The sequence below is a fragment of the Pleurodeles waltl genome, chromosome 8, assembly GCF_031143425.1.
Source record: "Pleurodeles waltl isolate 20211129_DDA chromosome 8, aPleWal1.hap1.20221129, whole genome shotgun sequence".
Taxonomy (NCBI): Eukaryota; Metazoa; Chordata; class Amphibia; order Caudata; family Salamandridae; genus Pleurodeles; species Pleurodeles waltl.
This window is the reverse complement of record NC_090447.1, coordinates 1,326,862,473-1,326,886,454: the sequence shown is the minus strand read 5'-3', so window position 1 is coordinate 1,326,886,454 and position 23,982 is coordinate 1,326,862,473. Positions and strand designations below refer to the sequence as shown.

At 46.2% G+C, this 23,982-nt stretch overlaps 1 protein-coding gene across 1 annotated transcript in view; it reads left to right on the top strand.

The window, feature by feature from the left end:
- Positions 1-23,982, top strand: part of ATM (ATM serine/threonine kinase) — a 1,319,133-nt gene that overhangs the window by 831,984 nt on the left and 463,167 nt on the right. The window contains exon 39 of the mRNA XM_069202321.1: positions 4,775-4,933. Within this exon, the coding sequence (XP_069058422.1) occupies positions 4,775-4,933 (159 nt within the window). The remainder of the gene's footprint in view (positions 1-4,774; positions 4,934-23,982) is intronic.

Here is a 23,982-nt window from a genome sequence, read left to right as displayed (position 1 = left end):
ATTCCAACCAGAAAGCCATAAACACAGTGCACTCAGTCACATCTGCATTCATCTGCATACTGAATGGGTCTCCCTGGTCAGGAAGTGTAGAGGGGCTCTCCCTTACACTTCAAAGTCCAGTGGCCTGCCCTCACACAAAGGACTGATAACCCCTTATAGGGATCCTGTCAGATAGGACTGGGCTGAAAGGGGAACGTGTGCTCTTCAAAACTCTTTGAAGTTTCTCCCGTTTCAAAGGTATTTTTGGGTACTGGGTCTCTGACCCCACCAAATCAGACACTCTTGGATTTACAACTGGACTCTTGTCAGAGGGGCTACCTGGCTGCCTAAAGGACTCATCTGGACGGCTTTGCCGGAAGTACTGCTGCCCCGCTGCCCCTGGACTCTACTGGAAGGACTCTGCCTTCCCCACAAATGCTCTCCAAAGGCTTGGATTGAGCTTGCCTGCTGTTCTTAAGGCTCAGGGCCACAAAGACTTCACCAAAGAGAAGAAAATCTCAGTGCGTCGGAAAATCGACACAACGGCTGCAGGAATTGTCACAGCACCTGCCTCGCGGCTGAAAAATCACTGCATCGACAAATTTGCCTGCTTCTTCTTAACAGCACATCAAGGATTTTCAACACATTGTCCCTGGGTGTCAAAATATGCCTGCATCGCAGTGAGGAACTAAGGCTGCGCTCCTGGAAACCGACACAGCTCCTTGCAGCGTGAAAAGAGGCGATGCATCGTCTGTGCTGCACCAGAAAATCCGACCCGACATTATGTTTGACGCGTTCCAGGTACTGTGTGTTAAAAAGATACAATCACTGATTCTTAAGAATTGAGACTTCTTTAAACCTTTAAAAAGTGATATCTTGACTTGTGCATATTGGATGTTTGTCATTTTGGTCTTATTTTATTCAGATAAATATTATCTATTTTTCTAAACTAGTGTGGAGTACTTTTTTGTGGTGGTGTTTTCAATGTGTTACTGTAAAAGTTATTGCCCAAATACTTTACACATTGCCTTCTAAGTTAAGCCTGCCTGCTCTGTGCCAAGCTACCGGAGGGTGAGCACAGAATAATTTGGATTGTTTTGTGACTTACCCTGACTAGGATTGTGCCCCCCACTTGGACAAGGGTGTATACTCTGCCAACCAGAGTCCCAATTTCTAACAATGAGCTACTCATGCAGGGGACTAGGGAATCTTGAGAACTCTGGATAGATAGACAGAACCATTTCCTATACTGCGCTCCACATGCTGGGACCACATGTGTGTCAGGACTACATATGGAAGTGACCGCACGAAGAATATATATTCTTTGAGCAGAGGAGGTGTTGCTATGAATCACTTTTACAAAGCCAGTTCAGAAACAACTTCACTGGCTGCTGATGATGGACATTGTTTTTATTATTTCTCAGCAGGAGGACCAGTGCTTTTCTGAGACCTGTTTTAATCCCACTGAAAGCCATAGGATTGCAGGAGGAAATTGGTAGATGGTAAGACTGCTCAAAAAAGCAGTAGCCTAGCACCTACATCGGTTGGGGTGGCAAATATAAATAATATTATAGGCAACATTGTGTTTTTTGTGTGTAGTAAACACATGCAAATCTTCAATCTGCACTATTTGCGTGCATTGAATTAACGGTATGCATTGACTGTAGACTGGCAGCATCCAGTTGAAGCATTTAACATGTTTAAATTTAATCTCTTTATATTTGAAAATGTATTGCTTAAGATAGCCATTCATTTTCCATTTCAGTGTGACCTTAATTTTTCCAGAGATCTTTTTCGTAACATTTATGGAAGGCTGCTTAGCATCTTGGAAGCACCTGATTATGCTTAATATAACACAACAGCATTCCCTGTCCCTACATTAGCCTACCTGGACATAGGAAACAGGCAGGCAGATTAATATGACCCTTATGGTTACTCTACCTAAATAAGCGTTTTAAAAGCCAATAGATTTGGCCTTCATGTGCTTACCACATGCAGATAACATTAGACATGCCTGTGTTTTCATGTATTGGCACCATTGGTTTGCCAGTGCTTGTTTGCCTGCGGGTACTCTGTGCCCCGGTGACAGACAAACCTGTTCCTGAATAAATTATGAACTTATACTTTTAGAAGTCTTTACGTTTATCCTCCATGCTAAGATGTTTTAGTATCATTCCTCCAATGTGTACTCAGTTTCTCCAACTCGAGTAGTAACTGCAGAAGACCAGTGAAGTCATAGATATACATACTACAATAATTGTCTTTCAGTTATCTTGATGAGAATAGATCTCATTCATGTTCTCCATTTTTTAAAGAGGCACAAAGTATCCCAAATGTACTCTTGCCTTCACCCCGACAATAACGTTAGACCATTACTAAAGAGAAAAAACTATGAAAAATCACTGAACTTCCACAATGATATGTATTACTCTGTGGGTCGGATAGGAGCATAGCTTAGCGTCATAAGGGAAAGAGGCGACCAACTCCCAATCTGAGTCACAGATCAAATAAAAAAATGCTCTCTATTTTGTGACACTCTACACTGAATGACCATCTCAATCTAAGCCTAATAGAAGCCCTACTCAGTCACTCCTGGCTAACTATTCCCTGCTCCGAACAATGAAGTTCCTATGATACAGATAGATCTGAAACCTAATGAGTTAAGAAGCCATCTAAACACAGAATGGTCTGCCAGTAGAGTTGTAGTAGGCATGTGCAGAACTGCTCAGCCCATCTCCTCACTAGAAAATGGCAGTACCTCTCTACCTTACTTAAATTTTCCATTGTAATATTGAATATTGATATTGATAGATAAGGCCGATGTCACTCATCAATTCATACATGAAGACACTAGGGAAGACTACTTCTAGTGCTACTATTCCATTGACTGCATTTAGTCCAGCGCTACTTCTCAGTTAAGCCCAAGTAAACCCACATCAGCAGCCACGGTGAGTGCAGAAAAAGGCATTGTCAACATTGTTCAGTGCTTTATGGTTAAATTCCTGTCCTCGATAGGCTTCAGCCCAATGTATTAGGCTGTGGCCATTGCTTAAGAAGCTAAGGTGCAAACCAGTTGTTTCACAGTGTGTTTGTCAGGCAATATTGTAATTTGTCTCCTATGGTAAGTACCATAGGGATGGAGTTTATATCTTTTAAAATATCAGTTCTCTAAATCTGAGAACCCAGTTAAAATTAATCAACTCCCTGCTCATTATTGTTCTCTGGGTGGGCAATGTGCCTAATGTGAAGCCTTTCCCCCTGCCCTTTTTGCACTAGAAAATTGCCCATCAGCTGGTGTTTCATTTGATCAAAGAAAGTCCCCCCAGATCTATGTTCAGATCTCACACAATGCCCTAGATCGTCACTGAAGCTAGTTCAAGTAACTCAGTGTCAGACAAATATATGTCACCATATGCCATTCAATGTAGTGCTGCCTCTAACTCCCCAGGGTGGTTTTTCCAGACATCTTACCTTGCTTTAACCAGGTATTAGCCTCCTTCTTTGACATGACAGAAATATGGTATCATTAAATACCTTTTAATTTTACCTTTATGTGAAAGCTGATACTTCCAAGGAACATATCAAACATGTTACGAAGCAATAATGGATCGCAGTTGTTACTCTTACTCATCTCTGCATCACCCTGCTGCTGCAAACATTATCCAATCTCAAAGGGGATCCCAAAAAATCAAATGATCCATTAAACAATTTACTAGGGCTATATATGTTTTGACTGTCAGCCCGGCCCAAGAGGTAAAGACACGTGGGATGCTCTCTTGCGCTGTCCAACCCTTACAGGTATGGAAATGCCCTGAAGGTCAGTGGCTGTGGTCTCCTATTAAAGGCATTGTATGTACGTGTTTATGCATGCATGTGATATGTAAAGTACACACCTAGCTATGAAGCAAAGAAACACTGTACACAGGAGGGAATAGTACAAAAAGGGGGAGCTGAGGCCAGGATAGTTACCCAATAGAGATATTGTTCAATATAATGATAGCAGCCCTTTTAGTGGTTATGAGAGCGATATATGGCTGCTGGATGTTGTTGTCTCTGAGAACAGCAGTATTATAAGCTGGGAGGAGTGAAGGGCCTTTCTATACACAACTTGACTGCCATGAATAGCTTCTCTTAAGATATTTGGTGCACTTACTAAATGCATACACCAGTCAAGGCTCACACTGTTTGCCACCAAAGTGTGAATTTTAGTAACTCTTTGGTTACATAGGACACTGTAAGACTCCTCCTCAAGATATCTTGTTATCAATATATGGGATGATTTTATTGACTTATTCACTTTGCTGTGGTATAGACCTGAAATATGCATCTGCTCCTCTGTGGCACATATTATAACTGAGGAGGCCCTATACTTCCTTGCTGTACATGGCCAGTCACTCGCTAATGAAAGAAACGGTCTTGCCCTGCATAGTTATTATTTATGATACTTTCTCTACAAGTATCTGCTGTCTGCACCTCTATGTTAGTTCATGTTTAATTTAAAATTAAAATATAAATCATTTTAGAAATGTCTGATGATGAGATACTTTAATCGTTTTTCTTAACACCTTTCTTTACCTGTTTGTTGGAGGCCCCTTCCAAATGTAGAGGCATATATTATATACAAGCACACTGTACCTAATTCTTGATTAATATTCTAGTGCCCTGCTTATCTTAGAATTGTTGTGGGTGCATAAACAGTTGCAGCTGGCTGGTGATCTTGATAGCTATCATTAACAAAATGCTTGTCTTAATGCTTTTGGTATTGAATGGACATATGTTGTTCTTTGTTTAACAGACCTCTACCGGGTACCGCCTTTGATGACAGTTTCTGGCTGGATCTAAATTACCTTGAAGTAGCGTTGGCTGCCCAGTCTTGTGCTGCCCACTTTACAGCTTTACTGTACGTGGAAGTGTATGCAGATAAGATAAAGCTGGATGACGAACTGAGTAAAAGGTAAGTACAGTGGTGTTCCAACAGCGCTTTTTGAGAATGCAGTGCAATTTGTCTTAATCAGATAGAGACTACATAGCTGCAGATTCCTTTCCTTTGAATTCTCCCCTGGCATCAGACTGGATTCTGAAGATTTTCGTGAGCAGTACCTCTGCACGCAGGTAGGTGGCGTCAATTGGCTTTGTGTCCTTTGTCGGCGTTGTCCACATCAGAAAGAAGTCGTCTGTCCTATATAGGTATTGGTGCCAACTTGGCGCGTTGACATCAGTTCTTCTTCTTCCTCACCAGCCAGCGCTGATATGAAGACGAATACTCCTCAGTCAATTTTTGACTGTTCCTTTTCGTTTTTTTTTCTCAAGCTTTTTTCGAGAATTTTCGCCTGGTGCGTTGAGGGGTGTCTTCTAGGAAGTCCTGCGGATCCTGTCATCGGGTGATGTTCATGATGGAGCCTCACCTCGTGTGTTTATGGTGCTTGGACTGCGACCGTGACCCAAAGTCGTGCTCCGAGTGTCGGGCCGTGCATCCGAAGACTTAGGGAGTGGCTTGGCACGTGGCTCCACACAGGTCTCGGTCGAGAGGAAGGTCCCGAGTCTGAAGTTGGCCCATTCAAAGTCCTTGAGGCGATCGGGTAAGTTGAGTCGCAAGAAAACATCCTCCTTGTCCATTGGCAGACGAGATGAGGGAGCATCAAGGCTCTTGGCCTCATTCTGCGGAACCTATGCATGGGTCGACTCCGCACCTCCCTGAATTTCCTGGAGCCGGAGCAACTTCTGCCCAGCTCAAAGAGCTTTATGAGGCCAGGCGCCTTATTTTTGGGCTGTCCGGCCCTCCTGGAGCTTCTTAAGCCCCCAGGAAGTCAGAGGGGTCCGCTTCATATTCCATGCTGGCAGCACTGGCCCCTGGCTGGGCGTACCATCTCGACCTCCCTTGGCGCTCCCAGCGCTGCCTGCACCCACCGGTGGCACAGTACCTTTTGTAGTCCCCGAGTCTGGCACCAGCAGGAGCTTTGCCTCCTCTTTTTGGTCCTGAGCCCTATTTCTCTGGACTAGACCTCGGGGATAAATGGGATGGGCCACTGGACTCTTTAGAATACCAGCTTTACAAATCTGAAATGGCCCGGGTGAAGCCAGTGGACTGGACACTTCTCCAGATACTGGAAAGCTTTCTCCCCCTACCGTGGCTATGATAGAGGGAGCTTCTTATGCTACGGTGGTGAGGAGGGGGTGGCTGAGGTCCTGGACCTTTAACTGTCCTCTGTGGCCATAAAAACTAATCTCATGACAAAGGTGCTGCAGTCGGGAGCTTCCGCCTCAGAATCTCTGCTCCAGTTCAGTGATGCCCTCACTGACGTCCTAGTGGGTATCGTGTCTAAACCTAGCACAGGGCCTCCTGTGAACATAACGATTGCAAGTTGCCATTGCCCTGCACCTGGAAACCTAAGTTTCCTGATACGAAACCCCACCTCTGAGAGCATGGTAGTCCAAGTCTCTACCTTCCAAAGCATGTTCCCTACCACTCCCCTGGATAGGGAATCCAAAAAATGTGATTTATTTGGGAAGAAGATGTTTTCTTCCACCAGCCTTGCATTGTGGTCAGTGAACCCCGCATGCCTTTTGGGCTGTTATTCTCACACGCTGTGGGACATGGTTGCGCATGTGCCGCCACAGGTCCCGGAGGAGGCCCGGGCTGTACTCTTTCAGGCAGTTGCCGATGGGAGAAATGCAGCAAAGTTCACAATTTGTTTCTGACTTGACACGACCAACTCGCAAGGCAGAGCTGTTTACACAACAATGGCCCTGAGGCGCAATGCCTGACTGATGACGTGTGGCTTTTTGGGGGATGTAAAGGCTTCTATGATGGACTTGTCTTTTAATGGTGCCCCTCTCCTTGGTGACAAGGCAGACTCAGTGCTCCAGTGCTTCAAGGATTCTTGTGCTAGGGCAAGGTCCTTGGCCCTTGTCCCTAGCTGCGGTGCCTTAGGGCACCACATTAAGGGAATGTCTCCGACATGCTCCAAATCTTGGAGGTAGCTGCGAAAGATCCTCAGTGGGAGTTCACAAACTGCAATTGGGCCAGAGTCAGATCCCTCTCAGTTTCCCAACCACATGTGCCAGTAGTGACAGATGCTTCACTCCTGGGGTGGGGTGACCATTTGGGAGAGGTGGTGATCACAGACATCTGGTCTCCGGCAGAGACTGGACTCCACATCAACATGCTGGAGCTCCATGCAATCAGGCTGCCATTAAAAACATTTCTTCCCTCTATCAAGGGAAGGATGATGCAGGTGTTAAAGGTCAACACCACTGCCATGTGGTACTGCAAAAAGGGTGTGGTGGGGTTGTGGACCCTTTGTCTGGAGGCTCTGTGTCTCTGTACAAGGCTGGAACAACATGGCATATCCCTGGTGGTTCAAAATCTGGTGGACTCTTTGAAAGCCAGAGTGGACAAACTCAGCTGAAAATGCCTAGCGGATCACAAATGGCATCTCCATTCGGAGGTGGCGAGAGGTCTCTTTCAGCAGTGGTGAGAGCCTTGGTTAGATCTGTTCGCCTTTGCAGAGAATTTGCAATGTCAGCAGTTTTTCATGTTGGAGTTCTCAAGGCAGCAATCACTCAGGGGCTCTTTCCTTCTCGAGTGGAGTTCAGGCATCCTGTACGCCTTTACACCCATACCACTTCTGCCCAGAGTTCTCAAGAAGATCAGGAACAACCGGGCCCAAGTAATCTCTGTGGCTCTGGACTGGGTACGGAGAGTCTGGTATCCCGAGCTGCTGAGCATGTCCATTGATCCTTCGATTAGACTGACCCTTCGAAAGGATCTTCTTTCATAGCAGCAAGGGACGGTTCTTCACCCAGATCTGTCCACTCCGTGCCTTCCTACGTGGAGATTGAGTGGCAGCAGTTTACAGCTTTTGACCTTCCTTCCGAAGTCAGTAACTTCATCTTTTCAGCCAGGCGTCCCTCCACCAAAAGGCCTGTCATTGGTAAACATTTGTGGCATGGTGCACAGAGAGGTCTGTTAACCACTTTTTCCCCCTTTCCCTGAAGTCCTGTTGTTCATCCTTTCCCTTGCTCAGCAGGGCTCTGCTCTGAGCAATCTTAAGGGATATTTGTCTGCTATTTCTGCTTTTTTGACGTTGCCTAATCAACCTTCCTTGTGTAAGACTCCTATTGCACATAGATTTCTCAAAGGTCTTACATTTCGCTTTCCTCTATCCCCATTCATTATTCCCCAATGGGATCTGAATTTGGTTCTGACTTTTTGATGTGCACTCCTTTTGAGCCTCTTTACAGTTTTCCTCTCAGGCTTCTTACGTTGAAAACAGCCTTCCTCGTGGTGATTACATCTGCCAGCAGAGCGTGTGAACTGCAGGCATTGTCATCTAGGCCGCCCTATCTTTCTTTCTATCCTGACAAAGTGGTGCTTCCCACTGTTGCTTCTTCTCTGCCAAAAGTGATTACATCCTTTTATGTAGGCCAGTCAATCACTGTGCCTACTTTTTACGCACCACACATCCTTTTAAGGAAGAGGAGAGACTCCATTGCCTGAACCCAGAAAGAGCGTTGGCGTTCTACCTTCATCATACAAAAGAGTTCCAGGTGGATGACCAACTCTTTGTAGGTTATGTGGGTGCGAAAAAAGGTCAGGCAGTGCAGAAGCGGACCATCTCGAGATGTGTTGTACTCTGCATTAAAATCTGCTACACACCTGGCCAAAAAGCAACCCCTTGAATGGTTCTGTGCTTATTCTACCCCAGCTAAAGCTGCGACCACTACATTAGCACAAGGAATTCCAGTCCTTGATATCTGTCAGGCAACAGTGTGGGCATCTCTATACATGTTTACCAAACACTATTGCCTGGACAGTCGTGTCTATAGAGACGGGCACATTGCCCATTTGGTCCTACAGGACTTTCTTGTTTGAAATTGGTTCGCAGACCCATCACCGGGGATGTTATTGCTTGGTTATCTATTCAAAGGTAAGGAATCTGCAGCTATAAGTCTCTGTCCTTTGGTTAACGCCTTATCTGGTAGAGACTATATCTAGCTGCAGATTCCTTACCGACGCGCCCATCCTTCCCGCACTGTGAGCTGATTTCTAGAGACAGGGACTTCCCTTGCAGTGCCCTAGTTGTGACACACCAGTGGTCAGTGTTCTTCATGGCCCCACGCTTCTGTGGTGGAAAGTTGTGGAAAGAAACTGACGTCATCATACCGAGGTGGCGCCTATATAGGTCCCACAACGTCAAATCTGGTATGCACGATGACGGACGGAGAGCCGACTGATGCCACTTAACGGTGCATGCAAGTACTGCTCGAGAAAAATCTCCTGATCCAGACTGACAGCTGGGGGATACTCTAAGGTAAGGTATCTGTACCTAGAACATGTCTCTACCAGTTAAGACATTGCAGAAGATAAGGAACGTGTTCTTCAGGAAGAGCAATACTTTCATTCACTGGAGTAGGATACTGTGTAACCTTATTTGGCTCGCAGTCAAACATTAGTTTTTCTGAAGCGCTAGGCAGCAGGAGCTTGGTAGATGTTGTGTTTGTGAGCGATAAAGCTACTTGTAAGCCTGTGGATGTTTCAGTTGATTAGCAAGACGGTTTGAAAGTCAGCCCACTTTTTTCTGATGTCAGATCCAATTGTGTGGTGAGCCATGAGGGCATCCCTGATGAAGGGATATAAACCTCAGCAGCAGTGATGACTACATTTGTCTGAGTACCAATATTGAGTCTATTTAGATGGACACTAGACTGATTGGCTAGAGTGGGAGGTTTTGTTGCTTTGAATTTATGGTTGATTAATTTTAAGATGGTTAGAACCTCTTCTAGCTTTGTTATAATGACTTGACACAATTCTGAGCACACCGGTTGAGGGGGTGTTAGGGAGACTTGAGCTTTGCTGATTATTACATTCAGACCATGAAGTTTTAAGTCAGTCCCCTCTACTGTTGTATGGTGGAACCACACATGCCATTACAACTCATGCCTTTAATATGTGACCATTTTCCCTAAAAGTACCCTTCTCACCTAAATACCCTTACCCACCCTGACCTCTAAAATTACCCTTGCCACCCAAATACCTTTACCCACCCTAAACCCTAAATATATCCTTGCCACCCAAATACCCTTACCCACCTTAAGTTTTATAAGCACCCTTGCCAGCCAAATGCCCCTACCCACCTTAAACCCCCAAATTACCCTTGCCATCCAAATACCATACCCACCCTAAACCCTTCTTAGGAATTGACTCCCTGGTTGGCAGAGGTTTGCATCCTATCCAAGTAGAGACCACAATCCTAGTAAGGGTAAGGAAGTTACACTCCCTAAATTAACCTGTGCTCACCCTCTAGTAGCCTGGCACAGAGCAGTCAGGCCTAACTTAAAAAGCAATGTGAATAAGTATTTTCACAACACACTCACAGTAACCCGATGAAACCACCACAAAAGACTCCACACCAGTTTAGAAAAATACATAATATGTATCTGAGTAAAACAAGATCAAAACAACAAAAATCTAATCAGTAGAAGTTGAGATATGAATATTTAAAGATGAAATGTATAATAGTGCTTAGAAGTCACTAGTGGGCAAAAGGTTATTTCAGGTGGTGCGAGACCAGTGCAAATCCAAAATCCAGACTGACTGCTGTGGAGTGTAGGACAACTACAAAACCCACACAGTGTCCGCTGAGACAGTACCTTGTATGGAGCAAACAGTTGAGGGCATGATGCTTCTGTATTTTCCTTGCATTCAGGTCACTGCGTCGTCGTTGGGCTCCGTAGAGATGGATGAAATGTGTTGTCGTTGAGCCGCGCTGGCTGTGGATCTAATGTTGTTTAACAGCTTCGACATCGAAGGCAGATGCAGCAGCATTTTACACGCACTTGAGGCGATGCAACAGTTTTAGCCGGAGTTAACTGCAGAACCCACTTCTGAGGCCTAGAACTGGAGAGGGGCAACTCATGCAAGGGTAGGACTCACAGATGGTAATGTCCAGCAGCACCAGGAGAGTTGCAAGCAGTCTTGATGTCCCTTAGAGTGCAGAAGAACAGAGGGCAGACCAGCAAGCCCTTGGAGACACTCTGGTTCAGTATTGGGGGTCTAATCCTTGCCCTCAGTAGGGCAGAGATCAGCAGAGAAGCTCAGCAATGTAGAGAAGCCGATCCTTGGAACAGTCAGTCCAGGCAATCCTTACAGCGCAGCAGTCTTTACTCCAGCAGAATTCTTCCCAAGTCGAGTAGTGATCTGATTTGAGGGGGTCAGAGACCACTACTTATACCCCAAAATGCCTTTGATGCGCAGGATGACTTCAAAGGAACTCTCCGAAGTGTACAAGAATCCCTGTCAGCTCAGTCCTGTCTGCCAGGCTAGCTGTGAGGATAATCATTCCTTTGTGTGGGGTCAGACCACTGCCCTTTGAAGTGTAAGTGTGGACCCCTAACATCCTTCGTGCCGGGGAAGACCCATCAGCACGCAGATACAGTTGAGTATCCTTGGTTGTGGCTTTCTCGAGAGAATGCACAAAGGTAGCTGTCATTCAGGCCAGTCCAGACGTGTATTGGAGATAGGCTGTCAGGCACACAGAGCAGTGAGACCAGAGAAATTCCCACTTGATAAAAGTGGCATTTCTAAAATAGTAATAATAAATCAAACTTCACCAGTAAAGAGGGTTTATCATTACCATTCCAGTTATATGAAACATGATGCATCTTTTCTTTTCTGATCAGGAATTACAGCTTAAAAGTAGATTAAGGAATTCCCAGTGCTGGCCTATGGCAGGAGAAGGCCTCACTGTAATGAAAAACGACTTTGGGAGTTTTTCTTTATCGGGACATGTAAAACTTAAAAGTACAATGTCTTGCCTTTTATTTAAATGGCACCCTGCCCTATGGGCTACTTAGGGCCTACTTTAGGGCCGACATATGTAAGAAAAGGGGAGTTTAAGGTTTGGCAAGAGGTTTTAAATGGCAATTCAAAGTGGCAGTGAAACTGCACACACAGGCTCTGCAGTGGCAGGCCTGAGACATGATTACAGGGCCACTTGAGTGAGTGAGACAATCAGTGCTGCAGGCCCACTTGTAGCATTTAATTTACAAGCCCTCAATATATGGTATACCACTTTACAAGGGACTTGCAAATAAATTAAATATGCCAGATGTGGATGCACCAATGTTACCAGGTTTAGGCGAGAGGCGTATGCATTTAAGCACAGGTCAGCAGTGGTAAAGCACTCAGAGTCCTAAGGCCATCAAACAGATACAGCAAAACAGGAGGTGAAAGGCAAAAAGTCTGGGGTAAAACCACCCTAAGGAAGCCAGATCTAACAACTCTAAAAATACTTAGACCACCCAAATACCTTTCCCAACCCTAAAAATACTCTTACCGCCCAATACCCCAACCCACCCTACACCCAAAAAACACTGCTACCCACATTCCCTTATTTCCCCAAACCCTAAAGTTACCCTTGTCACTCCAAAACCCTATAAACGTCCTTATCCCAGTTACCAGTAGGTAGTTACAGTTAGGACCTAGTTTCCATAGGAAAAGCATTTTGTTTTGCCAGTAACTTTGGCACCATTTGACGAATCTTACTGAAATTTCAGCTGATTTATTGGGGGGGGCAGAGAAAATGTGGGGGTTCCTATGTTTTTTCCCATACAGTTTCCCATAGGGATTTCAGAGAAAACTATAGCCCGAACTGCTTGACAGAAATACACCAAATTTAGCAGAAAGCTAACTCTTGTTCCAGAAACAGTCCTTTTTGTGATTTGATGTAAATCCGTTCAGTAGTTTGAGAAATTAAAGAAACACCAAAATTGTATATCCAGAGGTCCTTGGATATACAATTTTGGTGTTTCTTTCATTTCACCAAAGCAAGGCCCTTATTGGCTGGCCAAAACCTGAGACAAAAGTTGCAGCTGCCATTTTGTTTATTGGCTTGGCGTGGGGGAGAAAAAATAAAATAAAAGTGACATAAGGGATCAGGATAAGAGCTATTCTGACACCACAGGACAGGTGACCCTTATGGGCAAAACTTTTTCCCAAAATTGTTTGGGGTTAATTCATGGATGCACCGTGGGGCTCAGCACGATCCCTAGTATAAATCATTGATGGATCCATGGATCCAATGGGAAAAAAAAATACAAACTCACTCCTCAACCCTGCAGGCCCTGCGGCCAAATCCCTGCTCCACACAACTGAAAGCTGTGAGCGGCATTGGGGTTGGCAGGATGTGGGGGTTTGGCCCTGCAGGCAACCTCCAACTGATTTTTTTTTTTAAACATAGAAATTCACTGAAAAAGCAAAGCTTACATGAACATGATAGGTTCCTAATTTACAAGTACAAAACCATAGAAATTCAGCAGTTATAGTTGGTTACTTCAAGTAACTATAACTCATGTCCTAAGGTAACTGTAACTCGCCCCCTCACCACGCACTGCTAGTTACCCCAGATATTACATCACTCATAACATCTTCTGTGACATCATTGATATTATCACTGCAACATTTGCTGTAAAATTATTGATGAGAAATCTGTGCAAGATGGGGGCACGAGGTTTTGGAATGATCATGGTGCTAACAACAAGCTCTTTGCCTCTCAAAACAGGCAGAAGATTTGAAATCTAGCGCTCGGCCTTGGCAAAAGAAAGTCCACTTCTCTTCGGATCTACAAATCTTTTCTGGGAATGCTCTCCTCTTGCATTCTGTCAATACCAAACTGCCGTCTCCACTTGAGACCACTTCCACAACAGTTAGACAGCCTGTGTACTCAAATAAACGGATCTTTCAATGACATTGTCCAAATTACCCCACCAAGGAAGCAGGGCATGGAATGGTGGTTGAAGACTCCTCACATCTACGAAGGTCTCTCCTTTCTGAATCAAAGCCCGGAACATGTTCCACATGGATGGGGCGCGGATCTCGAAGACCTGACAGTGAAAGGAAAATGGACAACCCAGGAAAGCAATGATCCACATCAACTTGCTAGAATTAAAAGCTGTCTTCCTAGCACTCAAGTCCTTCCTGACCAAGATCAGGGGCTCATCGGTTTTGGTCCGAACCGACAACACCACAAGCATGCACTACATCAGCAGGCAGGGCGGTACAGAATCGCCAGCGCTGTCTGTCCAGGCGCAAAAGATATGGAATTGGGCACTTCAACATCACATAACTCTCAGAGCAGAACACGTTCCAGGAGTATCCAACACCCTTGCAGACTCATTAAGCAGGACCTCAACAACCTGCCACGAGTGGGAGCACAACCAGACAACTCTCAATTATCTATTCTTTTCTGGGGCAAGCCCAGTTTGGACCTCTTTGTGACAAAGGGAAACAAGAAATGTCAGTACTCCGCAAGCTGGCAACCGCAGAGAGGGTTGAGGGGAAATGCATTTTTGATCAAACGGTTAAGGATCTATGCTTACGCTTTTCCCCCGCTTCTGCTAATCCCCAGAGTTCTAAAGAAGATGAAGAGAGAACCTTGCCGGCTGTTACTGATAGCTCCCAGATGGCCGTGCCAGTTCTGGTTCACAGAGCTCATACTCCTCTTGGAACAACCTCACATTCTGTTGGAACCAATACCGAACTTATTAATGATGAGTCGAGACCAGGTCTGTCATGGCAACCCGACTTCTCTTCTGTTATCCGCCTGGCTCCTGGATTCATTGAATTTGTTGACCTAAACATTCCAACAGATTGCCGTGAAGTGCTCGCTAATGCTAGAGCCCAGACTACAAATAAAACATACAAACTCAAATGGAAAAGATTCTGTATATGGTGTAAGAATTCCGATGTCCACCCTCTGACATCTTCTCCAGAGTAGATACTTTCGTATCTTCTTCACTTGACAAAATCCGGGTTTTCTCACTCATCCATCTGTTCACCTGGCAGCCATGTCTAGATTTTGCCGTACTGCTAATTCACCATCTTTGTGGTCCTCCGGAATAGTAAAACCATTCCTGAAGGGACTATTCAGATTGTGTCCTCCAGTGAAAATCCCTCCTCCTCCCTGGCACCTCAATATTGTACTTTCACAAATGATGAAGCATCCATTTGAGGCCATACCCAGATCAGACTTGAAATTAATTTCCTGGAAAACCGCGCTTCTCCTAGCGCTTACTTCAGCAAAGAGAGTTTTCATCTGAATGAACCAGTGGTGTGCTAGACAATCTGAGAGACTAGAGCCTCTGTGGTGAGGGTTTTAAAGGGTGCTCTTGTCTGAATGGCTGTACTTTGGGTCATTTCTAATAACACTGATAAGCTAATAAAGTGAATGTATTTTTCCATTAACTCCAATGTTAAATTTTAATTTACTGCTTTCTATGTACCGTGGGACTCCCACTTCGACGGGGAATGATTCAAGCATGTGAATGTATGAAAGATACCCCAGTACTGCAGAAATGAGCCTCTTCTATCTTCCACAAGATTTTTGAGAGGGACAGCATTTGTAGAAAGGCATTCTGCATTCCCTGAGAACAGCTTAACCTGAAGGCATCATCCAGAGAACCCCACAGAGGTGAGCATAATGCACAGAACTGAAGAAACCTTCTGTTCTACTGGAGAACCACAGTTACTGGTAAGTAACTTATTTTCTTACAACTGAACGTCCAAGATTAGGAGAGATGGATCTAGTACACCGATTTATTGGCCCTCATCATTTGGCCACCTTTCCTCTCCCACAGAGGGTGGATCCTCTTCTGTAGCAAATTCATAAAATTCTCCACCCCAGTTTCCTAACATTGTGTCAGCATGCATTTGGATTTTGCTGTGCCAGGTAAAGTTTTGTAAGTCTTTGTACTGAATTTGAAAAAGTTATCTTGGCTGCCTGTAAGCCTACTACAAAATTCATTAATGTTGGTTTTTACCACAAATTTCTCAGTGGTGAGAGTCTGAAGATCTGAATCCCTTTTAGTCACACCTTTCTGACGTGCTAATTTTGACTATCTCTTGATCAGCGAGGACTAGGAGTGGCTTCTGAAAAAGGTTATTCAGTTTCCCTACCTCCCTTCATTCGTCTCCCTAACCAGCTTTACTTTAATTCACCACTCCAATGTCCTCATTTTAGTTATTTTCTTTCCGTGCATCCAGAATCGGATTAAGGACTACCTCTTGTCTCTTTGAGACTCCTGTTCCCTCAAAAAAATTTATGGTGTGCAAGGGAAATGTCACCTCCCAGAATGACAGGTCTCTTGTAGGGACTTTCGCTAGAAAATGTCTGTGACAGACCATTTTCAGGTTTGCCTGTAGTGTCTGGAGTTCAGTCACAATACTAACACACAGATGAACCCAAAGGCCATATGAGACCATGAGGCAAGATTGCCAAGCACTGAAAGACTCTGCAACAGGACTAATCCAAGTCAAAAGTTTGGTCTCAGTCCTCTTGTAGATCCAGAAGTTGCATGAGTCATTCCAGGGACTGGTCTTTGTCTTGATCAAAGTCATCAGTCAAATCAAAGAAAAAAACACAAGAAATCTAAGCAGCACCCTGCCATCTTCCCACCACTCTTGCTCCCCCGAGACAGTTTGAGGGCAGCCCCGTACTTCCGGATCTTGCTCCTTACTCCAACTCTGAGCCTGTATCGCATCTTGTTCCAGCACCAAAGTTGGGGCTCCTCTAACCCCTTGGCCACTAATGAGTGCTTCTTACGCCACAGTAATGCATAGGGCAACCAAAATCCTCTTTATCTCCCCTCCCTGAAGTGTAACTCCCCTTACAGAAGTCATTCAGTCCTCAGTCTTTCCACTGAACCTCTTACCTTTTAACAAGGCCCTTACAGATACCTTGATGGGAGCATGCACCAAAAGCTTGCTCTGGCCACCCTGATCAACTGCCAGATTGCACCACACCACTGCTCTGCCCACGTGACCCTGCATTTTTGTTTCAGCACCCCTCCATGAAAGCTTGCTGGTGCAAGCTAGACTAACCCCAACACATTCACAACTACTCCCTCCCAAAGGGAGTCAAAATGGTTGAAGATATTTAGAAAGAGAGTCTTCTTGTCCACCAGCTTGGCACTTCGATCTTTAAGAGCCAGATGCCTCATAGGCATTGTTGCCACACTCTTTGGGATTTGGTCGCTCAAGATCTCCTAGGTGTTCCTGAAGACCTCTGACTTGTCCTTATCCTGGCTATTCAGGGAAGACATGACGGAGACTAGTACACAATTAGTTGTGGCTTTGACACCACCGATCCCATTGAGTTTGCCATTGGCACCAGTGTTGCCATTTGCCACCACACTTGGCTGCGGTCCACAGGTTTTTCAGGAGATGTCCAGCCGTCCCTCATAGACATGCTTAGACCTGAATGGAAACAAGACAGACTCCACTCTTGAGTGTTTCAAGGAGAGCAGGGTCACGGCACACTCCCTGTGCTTATCTGTCCCACCTCTCCAACCTTATCATAACTATTGCTCCATTTGTAACCTTGAGCACAGGTGCCCCATGCCACCAGCCAGTCCAATCTCCACAAGGTGCCCAGCAGTTTAGCGGGTCAGCCTTTGGTGCCAACCACCTCCGCTATCCAGATCAACGGGCATTTCAGTCCATTACCCCGTCTCCCCCCCCCACCGGCTTTCTGCAGCCTCACCTGCCAATCCTCTTTAGCGCCTGGCCTTAGTAGAGCACAGCCACCCCGTGGGAAGCAGAATCTGATGATTCTTGCCTGGTTGACAGGCCATACCGTCAGGAAGGTAGGTCCTGTGTGTTGTTCGATAGGTACATGCCCTACCTTTCATTCTCTCGCTGCCACATATCCCCCATCTCCACAAGGACTGACAGAGGACCATCTGTCCATTTTGTGGCAGGAAATGCAAGCCTTTTTGGCTAAGGGGGCTATCAAGAGGATGTCCATGCCAGAAGTAGGATGTGGTAGTTATTCCTTTTACTTTCTGGTGCCGAAGAGGGACGGCGGCCTTTGCCTTATTTTAGATCTGTGCTCTCTCAATGCCTTCCTATGGAAGAAAAACATAAAAATACTCACACTGGCCCAGGTCTTGTCTGCTTTCAGTCCTAGAGGCAGAATGACGGAGTGTGACCTGCAGTACTCCTATTTCCATATACCCATCCTGCCGGCCCATTGGTGCCACTTGCAGTTCATAATTTCAGTTCACTGTACTCCCCTTTGGTCTTACTAGTGCCCCTCAGGTATTGACAAAAGTGATGGTGATGTTGGCAGCACACCTTTGGAGGTCACAGGTGCCACTCTTCCCCTACCTCGACAACTGGCTGTTGAAGATTGGCTTGCCCCTGGTAGCCATCAATCCCTCCAGACTATGGTGAACCGCCCATCATCTTTGGGGTTCACCATCAACGTGCTGAAGCCATACCGGACTCCTTCTCAGATGCTCCCCTTCATCAGAGCTATTCTGCACATGCTTCTGTTTTGTGTCTGTCCCCTGGGAAAAAGAGTCTAAGACATTCAGGCTATGATCTTGATCTTTCAGCCTTGGTCCTGGATTTTAATGAGGTTGACTCTAAAGCTTTTGAGACTGATGGGATCCTGCTGGTTGGGCACACTAGGTGGCATATGCAGGCTAAGTAGGGGGATATAAAGTCTCAGTAGGCCAAACATCAAGGGAACCGGTCCACAATGTTCAGATTTCAGAGGAGACTGCAGTAGATCTTCAGTTGTGGTTACTAGATTACGATTGGGTCAGTGGTAGAAAACCCGCTCCTTTCCCCAGCCAGAGCCGACACTGGTGACCGATGCATCGCTTCTGGGTTGGGGCTGCCATATCAGAGAGGTGAGGATCTGCTCCAAATCAACCTTCTGGAGTGGACGGCCATCCTCTTAGTGTTAAAAGCAAACCTCCCATCCATGAGGGGGAAGCTGGTACAGGTGCCAATAGACATAACCATCACCACCATATGGAACTGATTCAGACTGGATGGGTGGGGATCACAGACCATGTGCCTGGAGGTCCTGCACTTCCAGAAATGGCTGGACTGCCAGGGGATCTTCCTGGTGGGGATCCACCGGGCAGGCTCGTTGAATGCCAAGGTGGTTGAGCTTTGCTGTCAGCATCTAGTGCATTACGAGTGGCAGTTGCACCTGGAGATGGTGCAAGGTCTCTTCCGTTACTAGAGAGAACCTTGGCTCATCTCAGTCCCCAAGAAGGCATTGTCACCATTTCTGTGCGTTGGAGTATCCAATGCATTTTTTGATCGTAGATGAATTCTACCTCAAGTGTAACTCTGGACTTCTGTATGCCTTACTACTGATACAACTTCTGCCCCAAGTCTTAAGAAGATGAGGACTGACTGGGTGTTGGAAATGGCCCTTTCTTTAGGGTTGTCCCCGAACCTTTTGCCTTTCACCTCCTATTTTTCTGACCCTGTTGTTGATGGCTTTAGGACTCTGGGCACTTTACCACTGCTAATCAGTGCTAAAGTGCATGTGCTCTCTCCCCTAAAACGTGGTATAATTGGTTTACACCTACTTGACTTACTTAATTTACCTGTAAGTCCCTTGTAAATTGGTATACCATATACCCAGAGCCTGTAAATGAAATACTACTAGCGGGCCTGCAGCTCCAATTGCGCCACCCACAAACGTAGTCTTTCAAACTTTCCTGCATGCCGAGTTTACTACCATATTGATTTGGCAGTCAAACTGCTTGCCAAGGCCTGAACTCCCTTTTTACTACACCTAAGATACCCATTAGGTAGGCCCTAGATAGCTCTATGAGTAGGGTGTTGTGTAGGTAAAAGGTAAGACATGTGCCTTCATGGTGTGTGGCATGGCCTCGTAGTGACAAACAGCCTATTTGGTTTCTCACCGCTGTGCGACCTACTCCTCTCATAAGCTAGCATTGGGAAATCCTTTAAAGGTACTAAGTGGTCATTTCTGATCTGTAAGGAGTAGCATGGGCATGTTCGGTATGTTTGGAATGGTAGTGAGAAATCCTGCTTACTGGTGTAGTTGGATTTTACATTACTATTTCAGAAATACCACTTTTAGAAAGAGGGAATTTCTGTATGCTCATAACTCTGATGCTTTCCAGTCTGAATCCAATCCACGTCTAGGGTAGAGTGACAGCTTGGCTTTCTGCATATTTTCCAAACAGCCATCATTTAGGGAGGGTAGAGGTGTAACAGGATTACATCTGCATACTGAATGGTATTCCTGGGCTGGGAGAGAGGGAGGCAGGCACACTTACATTTGTATAGACTGTGTCCTGCCCTCCCAGAAAAGGCTTATTTACACCCTACTGGTGTCTGGAGCCAGGGCTGAGGTCGAAGGAGGGTGATGTGCACTTCTAAGCTTCTTTTGAAGTGCCCCCTAGATCAAAGACATTTTGAGTACAAGTACACAAGTTGTAACCCCATGTTTTTAGACAATGTGTGTGACTTGTAGCCAGATGCCGCTGGCCCTACATGCTGCACCAGAGGACTGCTATGCTGCCAGAGGAAACCACCATTTGGACTTTCTTTGCTGTGCTGTCCTACTTGACTGCCAGTGAGACTGGCACTTTGCTGACGATACCAGTGTGTTGGCCTGCTGCCTGCCTGTGCCTCATGCTTCCCAGGGACTGTTGGCGTGGCCCCTCCCTGCTCTTTTGAGATTCGATATTTTTTTTATTTTTTTTTTATTTATTTTTTAGGATTCAGTAAGGATGATTCCATTCCACTCAAAACGGGACTCCTGAGTCCTGAATTCTCCATCCTGTTCTCTCTGATCAGCATGGGCTGAGTGCTGGTTGTCGGGAATGAAGTGTGTGCTGAGCGCTTCTGGGGGTGAGTGATGTGTTGGGGCACCCACTCTCGTGTGCCATGCTGCCAGCCCGAGGGAAGGCTGTCTTCTGCGGGTGCGGGCCCCGGTCCAGTGCCTGCCAGCCTCCCTCCTTGATCCAGATCTCCGAGGCCCCGTCCCCCCCAGGAGTACAGCGGGTGAGTCAGGCCCCAGGGGCGTTTGGCAGCTGTGAGCTACCTTCATGAGTGGCCCTGCCCAAATTAATGGTAAATGCTACGTTCATTTGAGCCGCTGTGCCACACTCTTGCAGGCAGTGGCGTCTTTGGGAATCAGCACTTGGGGGACCCAGGAGGGTTTCACCGCGTTCTTCGCCATTTGCGTCTGGACCCCTAACCCCCATGACTTGTGGATATCTTGCAGGGGCATTTTTAAATCCGCTGTCAGGGTGGGAAGAAATCCTTGATGGAGTTCCAGATCCTGCCACTTCTACTGGAAACTACTGTATTAACTGTGGCAAGCACGCAGGTACTCCAGTGCCCTACAGTTTCCCTGAAGTTGCCATATTCACTGTAGTAGGTGTGCAGGTGTTCCTGCAACCCACAGTTGGTGCTCGCAATACCGCTTAACATATAATAGATGTGCAGGTGCACTGTAACTATGTGGTTATGGGGTAATTGGTAATATAGTTATTATTGAGAAGTGATGACCAAGGTGGTAATTGATGTACTCCAGGGATGTTTGGTAATTCATGTGTTTTCTCTACCTAACCTCACTGCTGCATTTCATGACCTGACATTAGGGTATATGTCGTTTTCACCCAACAGGAGAATGCTCATATTTCATGATCTGCCTTGCAGGTTTGGTGGCGTGTTTTTCATGATGTGTGCAACTTATACATTTCATCTTATGACACTAACTGTGATGGTTTGACAATTGCCTAACTGGCGAAGTAATCACTGATTAGTGATGTTTTGGTCAATGGTTTATGTATAATACACTTTATATTTTTATATATTATTGTGTGGAGTCTCTTGTGGTGTATTTAGTGTGTTGCTCAAAAGCTTTACAGACCTCTGAGGATAAGCCTAACTACTCTGTGCCAAGCTACCAGGGCGTGAGCACAGGTTATCTGTGGTGTGTAGCTAACTTGCCCTGACTAAAGTGGTGGGTTCTACCTGGCTGGGGAGCATACCCTATCCAACCAGATACCCCATCTCTTATAGTGGACCCAAGTGAGCCTGGTGACCCCGGATTGGGCATGAAGTGTACAGTATCCCAAACTCTTGAGTTTGAGCATTTGTCTTCTGATCAGACTGCCTCTGTAGGAGAATGTGCTGTTGCAGCAGCAGGGCATGGTTCGGCACCCGGGCCTTCGCAATCTCCAGTTTTATGCCTGGACATTGAGCTGAAACAGCTGAACACCTTCAGCCTTTCTCTGGAGGTTGTGGATGTCATCTTGGCAGCCAGACATCCTTCAACGAGAACTAAATATGCCTGCTTTTGCGACAGGCTTGTGGTTTAGTGCAGTACTCAGAAGATTGACCCACCTCCCGGCCAAGTTATCCAACTGTAGGAGCCTGGCCAGGTTTGTAGTGGATACCTAATGTACTTACACCTTATACCAGGTCCAGTTATCCCTTTTTAGTGAAATGTAGTCAGTGTCTAGAAGCCAGGCTCTCTAGGAAGAGTGTGGATGAGGAGCCAAGGCCTAACTAGGAGACATGCAAAGCTCATGCAGTACCACTGTAGTCACACAGTACTCACACACATGAGAGAAAATACTCAGTGTTACCAAAATAAAGGTACTTTATTTTGGTGACTCAAATGCCAAAAATAACTTAGAGACTATACTCCCTTACGACATAAGTAATATGCACAGTATATACACTAGAATGCAGAAATAGCTGTAAAAACAGAAAACAGTGAAAATCACAATAGACAGCAATGGGCCTGGGGGGGTACACATACCATATACTAAAATAGTGGAATGCGAAAGTCTGTTTCCCACCTCGGCAAGTGTAGTGTGTAGAGGGGCGCTTGGAGTGTAAGAAAACACCAAAGGTAAGTAATAGAACCCACCCCGAGCCCAGTAAAGCAGGAGTAAATTACAGTAAGTTTCCTAGCCCACACAAGTACATGTGATAGAAGATTTAGCAAGAACCAGAGGAGACTGCGAGACACCAACGATGGATTCCTGGACCTGAAGACCTGGGAAAGAAGGGGACCAAGTCCAAGAAGCACTGGAGAGTCCAGGGAGAACAGGAGCCCCTGCTAAATCGGATGAAGGTGCGAAAAAAGAACCACCAGTGAAGAACAGTCAGTACTGCACCCAAAAAGACGGATGCGGGTTCCTGGTTGGTGCAGATTATGTCCCACGCCGGATGGATGATTGCAGTCTGGTTTGCGTCGCTGTATTCTACCAACAAGCCTTGGCACACACAAAGCTCTCGTTAGCGGAAAATGGCGCTGCCTGGAACCAGGAGGGACCTGGTGGCCTCTACCCAGGAGGGGAAACAGAGGGGGCTCTCTGCAACTCATAGAGCCCTCAGAAGACGAGGCAGCGTGCACAGGAGTCTCACAGTATGCGGACAAAGAAGGTGTAAAAGGAGGCTCATGCAGCACTACACAAAGGGATTCCCACGCCATTGGAGAACCACACAGGAGGCTGTGCGTTCCTGGAAGGGGTACTGGGGGCTGGAGCTGCACAGTGCACAAAGAACTTCGTGGAAGGATGCCAACAAGCCTTGGCAACTGCAAAAAACGCAGTGCAGTGTGGCACTGTCTTGCGTGGGGAGGCAAGTTCTTACCTCCACCAAAGTTGGACAGCTGGACTTCATGACCGTCGGGACCACTTCAGTCCACCACCCGTGTTGCTGGATCCATGCACCTCGTCAGGAGAGAGGACCTAAGCCACCGGTCGTGGCTGCAGAGGGGTGCCTGCTGAAGCAGGGAAGTGACTTCTTCACTTACAGGGAGATTCCTTCGTTCTTCTGGTGCAGGCTGAAGACTGGGAGTCCTCAGAGGATGCACGACCTGGAATCAGTTGCAGTTGATGGCAGGAGCTGATGATACAATGTTGCAGAAGTCGTCTTTGCTTCTTTGTTGCAGTTTGTAGAGTTCCTGGAGGGTCCATATACAGTTTCGTTGGTAGAAGGTGAAGTAGAGGATGCAGAGGATTCCTGCTGGAGTTTTGCAATCCGAATCTGAGGAACCACCCGGAGGAGAGACCCTAAATAGCCCTGAAAGGGGGATTGGTCAGCTACACAGGTAAACACCTATCAGGGGAGGGCTCTGATACCACCTGCTGGCACTGGCCACTCACTGTGGGGGTCCACTATGGAGCCCACAGAGTGCATGG